The sequence below is a fragment of the Bidens hawaiensis genome, unplaced genomic scaffold (genome assembly GCF_021521415.1).
Source record: "Bidens hawaiensis isolate Kalapana, Puna unplaced genomic scaffold, B.hawaiensis_p1.1 tig00030313_1, whole genome shotgun sequence".
NCBI lineage: Eukaryota > Viridiplantae > Streptophyta > Magnoliopsida > Asterales > Asteraceae > Bidens > Bidens hawaiensis.
Window position 1 is genome coordinate 83,207 of NW_027495057.1, and position 11,436 is coordinate 94,642.

The 11,436-nt window shown below is 38.6% G+C and overlaps 1 protein-coding gene across 1 annotated transcript; it reads left to right on the forward strand.

The window, feature by feature from the left end:
- The first annotated feature begins 2,442 nt into the window (after positions 1–2,442).
- Positions 2,443–5,220, forward strand: LOC143580300 (UV-B-induced protein At3g17800, chloroplastic-like). The gene is made up of 3 exons (XM_077063373.1): positions 2,443–2,624; positions 3,276–3,580; positions 4,288–5,220. Exons 1-3 carry the CDS (start codon positions 2,508–2,510, stop codon positions 5,063–5,065), a joined length of 1,200 nt encoding a protein of 399 aa, XP_076919488.1. The 5' UTR covers positions 2,443–2,507; the 3' UTR covers positions 5,066–5,220.
- The last annotated feature ends 6,216 nt before the right edge of the window (positions 5,221–11,436 follow it).

An 11,436-nucleotide genomic window follows, 5' to 3' on the forward strand; every position in this document is an offset into this window, starting at 1 on the left:
CAATCGTCATGTATCTTCTGAAATCGATTCCAGGATCGAATGAAAGCAATCGTTATTATCAAATAACGGAGAGCTCGTTTTACCGTTGATTGGCCGATTTATAATCCGATATCCGGTATCGATTTTATATGAAGAACCTAATCAAATCTTAATCCGATTGATATACAATAATGGGCGATTGAATGGAGGCTTTGGTTGATTAGGTTTTTTAGGTTTGGTATGAAAGAGAGCGTGTAGTCAATTGAGGATGAAAGAAAACAAAACGGGAAATCGGGTTTCTCTTTCATGGTCACATAACTATTTTAATTAATTGTTTTAATTATTAATATTTTTGATTTATTTAATCGATATGAAAAATAGAGAAGTGGTAGTTATATTTGGAAAATAAGGAAATCGTCCAATAAGAAAGGACCATGTGGAGGCAAACTAATTTGTTTTAATAGTATAGTAGGATACGACAAAATGTGAAAATTGTAATAATCATAATTTATCTTTCAATTGTTTTATAGATTATTTGACATATTAAAAAAGTTAAAATAAAGCTAGAAAACTTTTAATTAAATTATGTCAGTTTTTAAGGGTTGATATATCATATATGTGAAGGTCACACAAATGTTTGGTATTATTATTATTATTATTATTATTTTTGTTATTATGGTCACTTGTTTATTTTAATTTTAAGTAGTCACACAAATGTATATGTTATGCCATTTATATCAGTTATTCGTTTTGATAAAAACATATGAAATGATTAGGAGACTAATTATTATTTCATTTAAAAATAATAAACTTATAGTAATGGGTTCATACCTACTTTTATATATTTTTTCGAAAAACTTATCTTTATTGAATATTTAATTATTTTTTAACCCTTATTCACAAAAATGAAAGATTATACATTTATGTGATTGTTTAAATAAGTTTTTTTAGAATAAAAAAACTTATAAATCTATAAAGTACTTGTTATTTTCATTGTAGGTGGAATGCTAAACTGATTTGTGAAATGGAATGGTTCTTATTTGACCATCGGATGGATTTCGGCTTTTGGGTAAATTACAACTTAGTCCTTGAATAATTAGCCTTTGTTTTTTTGTTCCAAAACATGTTAATTATCTTTTTTATTAGATTCTTTCTAAACCTAATTGTGTAAACCCATATCCTCAAAACAGATTTCTTCAAAGTTACTAGATATCAAATGCAAGTGAAATGGTTGACTTTGAATAAAAAGATAAATACGTATACCAAACAAATAAGTTTTTGAATAATCATGATATCTAACTTACATGTGTTTTATTATGTTATTTTTAAGCGTACTTTGTATAAAAATATTACTTTGAGGCGAAAGGTTTAAAGAAACCTATTATTTATGATTTAAAGGACTTCAAATCAAATGAACGCGTTAGCTCTTTTATAAATTTCCACACTACATCTTTTTCAACAGAAAAATATACATGTATGGTAGTAATGGTAGTTGTCGGGGTATGGTACTAAGAACCCTAATTTATTGTGTTTTGGGCTTATTTTATTATATGGGCTAATACATTTGTTTTTGGGCTGATGGGGATTTGTGGAGGTAACCCTAACTGGGCTAGGCCCATTAGGGTACCATGATGGTGGCCATGAGGCTCCCTATATAAGGAGGTCTCCACCTCCTTATCAAGGGTTGGCAAATAGCTCAATAAGAGCCACAACCATATTTTTGTGTCTGTGAACAAGAGATCCTCTGGATTTCTTAGCGGTCACCTCCATACCCCCAAAAGTCACAGCAGATCACAGCAGCGGTCGGAGCAGAAGCAAGCAAGTCGTGGTTCGTTCATCTCGAAGTCCGTGGAAACATCGTCATGGGTCAAGTCAGATTCATTTCACGTTTCTACAGTAGTATTTATATATATTTTTTACTATTTGTAGATGTAGCATTTGCATTATTTATGTGTTTCAAATAATAATCTTATGTCATAACTATCTATAATTATTCATTCAAACTGTAGGGCATGCATGAATAAACAAGACTATATGTTGTTGAAGTGCTTTAAAGCCCATTTTAAAGTATCATATAAACAATGAGGGCTTTAACACTAAAATTCCGTTGTAGTTTAAAACTCATTAAAGCCCACCTCTTTAGATTTGAACCCTCACCATTTGTCAACAAAGCCCCTTGCCGTCCTGTTAATATTTTGAAGCCCTTCTCCTTACCGCCCCAACACGATGTTTGGAGCGGTAAAGTCCTGCCATGTCATATTTTGAAGCCCCACAACACGTAACCTAAAAATGTTTAGAACAATAGCAAGTACTTAAGAAAATTGAGGGTTATATGTACATATACATAATATTTCAGGGTTAAGAACAAAAACCTCTGAGTAGACACATATGACTAGATGAGCAGTATAAATACTAGTCTCCATTTGCTGGTAATCAATCCAATCCATCATCATCCTGTGGCTTTGTCGCCCAATCTTCCCAACGGGACCTAATTGGAGCCTCTAGGGTTTGTAATTGTTCAATCAAATATGGAAACAGCAACTGCTCTTCGATCTTCATTCAGTGCTTGCATCAAACCATCTAGTAAAACCGATTTTAACCGCCCTGGCAATCGATCCGTCGCGTTTGCTACTGTTTTGAATAAGGTATATTCGTGTGCTATTTCTTAATTCAATAAATATTGAAACTTTATGTTGTTTACTTGGATCTGTGTAATGGGTTTTTATTATTATTTTTTTAATTATGCACAGTTTAGGTGTTTGTGGGTTTGTTATAAGATGCCAGTACTACATTTATGCCAAATTGTAATATAGTTTTTGGTTTATAAGTGGATTTTATGAAATTTGTTGCTAGTTAAATCAGTTTCGATGATAATTATGCTGATTGAAGAACAAATATTTTCTTTGAATTGTAAATTAGGGTTTTAGAGATAAAATTGTTAAGGGACTCAGAAGATTTGACTATCTTTAGTTTTAGTAGGGATGATCTCCGTGGCGGTACGGTAGATACCAAAAATGGTTACCAGTACCGGTACCGAAGGCAAAAAATAAGTAAAATTCCGGTACTGTATCGATCCCGAAACCTCAAAAAGTGGGTACTAACTTGGTACCGAAAGTACTCGGTTTGGTACTGGTATCTGTACCATTTGCTCATATCTATTTGTGTGTTAGCTTATAGTTTTGGATTTCGTAATATTTTTTTATTTATAATCTTAAACATGTATGTATCTTAACAACCAGTATCATCAGTTCTAGAGTATAAAATCTAACTTTTTTATATTTAATTGGTTGGTTTAGCAAGGATTTACTTCATTTTCTCACCCGAGAATGGGACTCAAAAGTGTATCTTTTCAAAGTCAAAAGAAGAGAAGTGTAATTAGAGCTTCATCATCATCTTTTGATTCTACTGGACCGACTGCTCCAATTGCCCCACTTGAACTCGAGTCTCCAATCGGGCAGTTTCTTTCACAGATCCTAATTAGCCACCCGCATCTGGTACCAGCAGCAGTTGAACAGCAACTTGAACAGCTTCAAACTGACCGTGATGCTGAGAAACAAAATGAAGAACCTTCTTCTGCAAGCACTGATCTTGTGTTGTACAAGTGAGTGATTATCTGATGATTTGTTGGCATTGATAGGGTTCTAAACGAACCGAACAAGGCTTATTCATGTTGGTTCGCTTTATTTTGACTGAACACACGGACGGACACTTAACACTTAAACGAACGGGTTTTCCTTTTCATGATCGCCCGTTAAGAAAATGGACGTGTTTGTGTTCTCTTATGTTAGTTCATTAGTATTCTGAACGGGCGTTTCACCAACACAAACATCATAAATAAACACAAATGAACATAATCAAACATAGATGAACATAAATGAAAAGCCATAAACGAACACCTGCTAAAAGTAAGTGTAGTTTTAAATTAAAGTCTTAAATACCATGATCATCACATCCAATATTTTAAAAGGAAACAAAGATATTCAATCAATACAGGTTTTCTAATATGAAATTAACATTGATTTCAAGTTAGTATTAGTAATAAATAATTTTGAATGAATATTTAAACAAATTAAACTAACGTACATAAACGAATGGAGATAATTGAACGAACATAAATGAATGAGGCATCTGTTCATGTTCGCTTGGTTAATTAAATGAAAAAAAAATTGTGTTCATGTCCGTGCGTTAAATAAAGGAAAAATAAACATAAATGAACTTTCTGCTAAACAGTTCACTGATGATTACCTAACTCGGACTCACGAACTAAACACAACCAAACTCTTATAATAACTGATTTTTTTTTTGTAGGAGGATAGCTGAGGTGAAAGCTAATGAAAGAAAGAAGGCACTCGAGGAAATCTTATACGCGTTAGTGGTGCAAAAGTTCATGGACGCAAATGTTCCATTAGTCCCGTCTGTAACACGCACGGTTCCCACATGGCCCACCCAAGATGACAAGCTGGAGCTTCTTCACTCACCCGAAGCCCTTGAAATGATTCAAAGCCACCTGTCATTAATACTCGGAAGCCGTGTCAGTGACTCAACGTCCATCGCTGAGATCAGCAAACTCAGAGTAGGTCAGGTATATGCAGCATCTGTAATGTACGGTTACTTCCTTAAACGAGTCGACCAACGGTTCCAGCTCGAGAAAACCACAAAGATCCTTCCAGAAGGTTTAGACATTGAAACCAGTAACATCCAACAGCATGTGGCGGGAGACGAGCGGGTCCCACAAACTCACCCTGAAGTGAGTTCGTGGTCGGAAATCGCTAACTCGGGGTCAGATTTGAAATCGTCTCGGTTGAGGAACTATGTGATGTCGTTTGATGGTGAGTCGCTTCAACGGTATGCGACGATTAGGTCTAAAGAGGCGGTTAGTATTATTGAGAAACATACGGAGGCTTTGTTTGGTAGACCCGAGATTGTGATTACGCCTGAAGGGAGGGTTGATTCGTCTAAAGATGAGGTTATTAAGATTAGTTTTGGTGGGCTGAGGAGACTTGTGTTGGAGGCTGTTACATTTGGTTCGTTTTTGTGGGATGTTGAGAGCTATGTGGATTCCAGGTACCATTTTGTTGCAGCTTAATGTTCGCAAATGTGGATGTCAAGTTTAATACGGACTTGATACGAGGTACTCGCATAAGCTTCTGGTCATTGTGACATTGATTAGATTGTATATAGACTACCGTTGATTTTTTTTCTTGTTTCAGATTTAGTATCATGCAGTTTATTTGGGATTTATATTGAGATGTTGATCATATGAGTGTTTAAACACTTTTTATGTGACACGAGTAAAATCCAACACTATATAAAAATTAGTGTCAACTCGGACACTACCCATCAACCCAAACATAACACGCCGCTAGGCATCATGATTGATATAGGTGTTTGTATATCACATACTGCCATTTCATGTCTGATGGCTCTTTATAGAAATACATGGTGGTTAAAGTAATTTCTTAGGATCACATTGTTTGTTTAAAAGATAATATTTTTTATAAATATGATGATTTACACATGGATTAGCTTTTGATTCTGACTGCTTCTCTACCTATTCTCTTAAACTTCAAAATTCTATGACTGAAAAGGGAGAGTGCAAAGATTTTATAAGAATGATGACCTATTAGAGCATGATATTGATAAGAATAGACAACAAAGGTTCAGTGACTAGTACTCATTTTCATGATAATACATTAGTACCTAGAGAGATACTACTTGTCTATTTACAACCATACTTCCAATTTTCGAAAGCAGATAAGTAGAAGTTTAGGGGAAAAAAAAGGCCCTATTTATAAGTGACAAAAACTATTGATCGATAAGTTTACAATAGTGACACGGATCAAGACTGTTTTCATATTATGGTGGATGTTCATCTATCAACACCCCAATACTGAATAACAATATGACCTATATTTAAATATTATCACCAACTAATCTAAGCATTCATGTTTTAAAGCCTTAGCTATGTGACACTTTTGCAATAAAAAAAGTTTATACTCAGTTCTGTAAACAGTGATGAAAATTTATGTAAGCTTCTAAATAAACATCTTAATTTGAGTTCAAGTCTGTTGATAGATAGGGGCTCTTTCCTACCTTATTCGAATCTTACGACGTATTTTGTTGTATGCTTTGATAGAGGTCAAATTGATAATTCTAACAGTTATACGTTTTCGGATGAAGAAGGCTTTGGATGATTGATACTTTCAAAAGTCTTAACTTGTGTATTAAAATACAAAGTCGCAATCTCCCAATAAGCAAAATGAATATAATGTTATTTTACTTTATGCTCAAATCCATAAGCTAGTTGAGTAATTGCTAATCTAACAGTTGATAAAGAAGGGAAGTTGGTAAACTAAGAAGGACCTAGGCCTAACGCATGCCTAAGTGAAGAAACACGGATCCGCTTCCTAGGTATGGGTCCTGGATCCAATGAGTCCACAGGGTACAATACGATAACTACTACCACGATATGAGTAAAGCTCCCTAAAGTCCAGTGACCAGAACCTGCAAAACAAATACCGTGAGTCTCGTTACAGGAAGGACAAGAGGGGGGGGGGTCTTCCTGTAACCACTATCCGGCGTGAGAATCAGTAACGTTCGTAATGAAGAAAATACTGAAGTACAGAGACTAAGTGTAGTCAGAATATATGTGAGTGAATAAATACCTCATACCGTTTGACAAGGTATTTATAGCCGAAGGATGAAGGAAGGATGATTGGGGCAGCTGTCCTCTTCTAGAAGATCTCTGATAACCGTCTGGACACGTGTCCTCTTGTGATAGGTTGAGCTATACGTTTCATGTGCATGGGATAACAACCTGGACACGCGTCACCAAATGATAGGACGGATTGCACCCTGGCCATGTGCACGGTTATAACAACCTGGCCAGGTGTCCTTTATTCATTGGTTAATATGTTATGTGTTCCCCAAGTTAGAATCGTAAACCTTCTTCTAGAGAATACTTGAGTGATGACAGCTGTCCTACTGGCATTGCCTTCCGGTTATTTAGGCGGACAGATGTCTTGTCCTGCGGATGACTTTTGAGGATGCCAGGATACTTCCGCGTGTGTTATGAGGACGTTCCTCCTCATTCGTGACGTGCGGTTGACCCGAGTGTCCCGCGGGTGGTTTATAAGAGGGTTCTCTATGACCCGCGGGTAATATTTAAGGGTATTTGGGTCTTTTTGGTACCCTACCTCTACAAGTCCCCTCAGTCTAGTGTTTCTTTCGCGTGAAGTCTTTGTGCGGGTGGAATTATGGACTTAATGTATGTTGGGGATTTTTGTTGTTCGGAGGTTAGGTAAAAAATATCTTCTATTGTATGGATAATCATGAAAAAAGGACAAGTTGACCACTCGCAGGCGTGTGAACAGATGATGGAACGTTTTTGACGGCTGTCACTGTACCCGATTGTGCAGTTTTTTCTCTTTTTCGAATTTCCCGCGTGACGTGTCAGTCACTAGTTGGGTAATGTTTTTCTCTTTCTACTGTTCATGTCTCATCGCATTAATTGCGATGAGTATAAATAGGGAGAGGCTTCTTCTTTTTGAAGTTTTATCACTCTTTTCGTGTGATTATCTTCTTAATTCTTTCTTAACTTTCCATATATCTTCCTTTCAATCCATTATAATGTCGAATGCACAAACTGAAGTTGATGAGATAGAAATTGCATGGGACTATTCAGAGTATGAAAAATTGCTGGAAACGTATGGTATTCCACCCGAGTGGGAACCAGAGTTTCCTTCCATTGGATCTATAGCTAGTTTCCCACCGCCTGGGAAAATGGCTTTGTATGCCGATTATTTTGTTCATGGGAATTTTCGTCTTCCTATAACAAAATTTTTAGAGAGAATTCTGACCGCTTATGGAATTCATTTATCTCAACTACACCCGCGTGCTATGATGCGAATTCGTCATTTTGAATTTGTATGTATAGCACGTGATATGGTTCCCCACATAGATCGATTTCCAGTGTTTTACCGTCTTACTAACCGTAATGGTTGGTATACATGTCAAGGGTTTTCTGATCGAAGCCTTGGGTATGAAGTTGAAAAGTTGTCAGTCGACTGGCGTAACAAGTTTTTCTGGATATCTGAGGATGTGGTGCCCCTTGCCATGGTTCGCCGTCCAGTGAATGCTGCTCTTCCGGACGTTGTCACGGCCGCTCATGAGGGTCGTGAATGGTATCGTGTACTTACCATGGAGCCCTCACCTATGCGTGCTTTACCGGAAGAAGCTTTGGTGTGGGCGGGCATGAGCCGGTTGTGGCCGACGGAGTTTATGGAACCCATTTTTGCGGATCTGCATGAACGTAAGTTTCTTTGTACTGTCTCTTCTCTTTTTTGAATATTCTGATGATTAAGTTTCTATCTTTTCAGGTCGAAGCTCCATGTTCAATGTTCTTTTTGGAGACAGGGGTTGTGTCCGCAAGAGTATCCGCGAGGCTGGGAACCAACCCATACTTGACAAGACTAAGTCTCAATTTTTGTTTCCTAAGAAGGTTCGGGCTGAACCTGTAATTTCCAACGCCACCTTTGAAACAGGTGCGTATGTTCTAAACCCTCCTCCTCTTACTTCCGTTACTTCCGACGGAGTGATTGCCATCTTATCATCAAGTGATGATGATGGAGATGTTTCTCAGTTTTCCGCTTCGGAAGAGGAAGAAAACTCTGATGAGGGTGCTTATGAATTTTCCTCTGTCTCGTCTTTGTTAGCAGAATTGGAGAGAAAGAGAGCTTTTGTAGCTTCTCAGACGGATCGCCCAAATGTGAAGGCTGCGAATACTGAGGCGGGGCCATCGAAGAAAAAACGGAAAGTGCACCGTCCCAAGAAGCCGCAATACAGCCTTGCTGACCGCATTGACACTGTTGAAGGTACGTATAACTTTGGTGTTACACTGTAATCTTTTTTTTTATGAGTGTTTTAGCTAAGTACAACTTTGTTGTGTAGATCCGTTGATCTTTAGTGAGGATATTTCGGAGAGGCTATCTACACCAACTCCCCAAACTGAAAAACCACCACCCCCTTCTCCCAAGGAAGATGCTGAGACTGAGTTGACTACTCCGCTGAGTGGCCCTAATGTAGAGCCTTCAACTGAAACTGTTGCGGGAGATAAGGTGCCAACTCCGCCAGCTGATATTTCAACGGAGGAAGCTAATATCCAGTCTGAAACTGATACTCGCTTCGACTATCTGTTTCAGGCTGGGGGTGGTACTGGTGGTCAGCAGGACAGTCCTGCTGTTAACGAAGAAAATGTTAGAAATGTGGGGTCTCCTCCTCCGCAACAACCTTTTTCAACCCCAGCTCGCCTTAAACCTTCAGGTTCCCGTTATTACGGTGATACAGGCTTGGGAGACAAACATGAGCTGTTTGTTCCTCCATGGGGTATTACTAACGGATCCCGGTTTTCCCAAGCTAGGACTTGTATGGATTTCGTTGAACATTGTACACCACCTGCTGAGATGGCATATCAACGTGACCTCTCCCGCCATGATCTTCACACAAATGTGGCTTATCATCTGGCTAATGCTTTGGCTGGTAGCCAGGAAGTCTTGAGTGAATGGCGTACTTTAAGTGGGAAAGTGGGGGAAGCTCTTCGGGCAACTGAGGTTGCGAAGAAGGAGGCTGAGGAGCATCGCCTTGCTGCCCAAACCGCCAAATGGAAACAATCTGATGCGGAAATCGCCCTGAAGGCCGAGCAAGATCGTAATGCTGATGCGGCGCGTCGATGGAAAGAAGCTTGTGAAAACAAAATTCCCTTCTTGAGGCTGCTCGAGCTAAAACTCAGAGGGAAAGAGATGAATTGGCTCGTGCTCAAGAAGCTAATTCTTCATTAGAGAATCAAGTGGTCCTTCAAGGCGTACGAATTCATGACCTTGAAGCGGAGCTAAAGTTGCAGAAGGAGAAGGCCAGACTTAAGGATCAGAGTGCTGCTGAAATTCAGACTGCTTATGATTCTCTCCTTCTTGCCCATGAGGAAGCTACTGCGGAAGCTAAGGAGTTCTGAGCGCGGGCGGAACGTGCGGAACAGGACCGCCAATGGTTCCTTACTCGAGGCGTTGATGCTGTAAGTTAATCTTTATTACTTGTTATTTTACTTTCACTTTTTGATACTGGGAACTTATGTTTTCGTCTTAATAGGTTGTCCGCCATATCAAAAGAGGTAAGGAGCTGAATGACAGCTTTGCCAATGCGATGGCTGCTTCTTCCTCACTTGGGCGTGTTGTGGGCTTTCATGAAGGGATGAAGTACACCCAGAGTAACTGCACATTCAAAGATCATCCGCTCTATGGCGTAAACGTCAAACAAGATTGTGTCAACCGGGTTAAGGAACATGACACTTTAGTCTTCCCTTTACAAGATGTGCTTCCAGAATTCGCTTCCGCATATGACGGCGTACAACTTTTGAAGACTTATCTTGGGGAAGACTCTGAGGATGACTCTTCCGAAGACACGTCGTTGAAGGCTCCGGAAGGCCCATCGGCTTCAAATCCTTAGGATAAGCTTAGATGTTTTGTATCTTGTAAATTTTTCTTTTCCTTCTTGTAATTACTTTTTGGATAATTAATGAGGAAGGTTTCTTTTGTCTTTTGTGGATATTCTATTCTTTTGATGAAAATATCTTTAGGAAATGTTCTTGATATTTTATATCTCTTGAGAAGATTTTTCTGAAATCTTCAACTTTTTGAAGTATTTGAAAATTTGGATAACTATGATGACGTGGCGGAGAGAGAAACTTATTGAGGACAACTGATAAGACGTTCATGACGCCTTTGACAGCCTGTTTTCATCATCTTGAATTTCCCGCCTGACGTGTCTGTCATCTGGTGGTCCGCGGTTTCTCTCTCTTCTGGCAATTTATGAATCGCATTAATTGCGATGGGTATAAATACAACCCTTGTGGCTTTCATTTAAACTTTATCACTTTCATATTTCTTCAAACACTTGAGGCCTTTCAACCTTCTCCAAAATTTCTTTGTCTTTCTGAGATTTCTTTTAACCTTTCTGATATAGAAATGGCTAAAGAGAAAAAGAGTACCTCTTCTATCGGTGAAGTTACCGTCTGCCTTAAGGAAGAAGATTATAATGACGTCGTCAACGTGTACAGATTGGCGACGGAGTGGGAGCCGGAACGTCCTGCTAGTGGTTCTATTGCCACTAGCCCTCCTCCGAATAAAATGGCTGTATACGTAGACCATTTCACAACGGGGAACTTCCGGATTCCAATTACTAAGTTTGTCCAATCGATCTTGACATCTTACGGAATTCATCTTTCACAGATCCATCCATTCGGGATGTTGAGGGTTCGACACTTCGAATTCTGTTGCCAAACTCACAACCTTGAACCCACCGTTGGCATGTTTGCCGTTTTTTACAAAATGACCTTTCGCGATGGGTGGTAGTTTTGCAACCATCGAGAAGAGGATCATAGGAACGGAGTGGCTCCGTAGCCTTCAT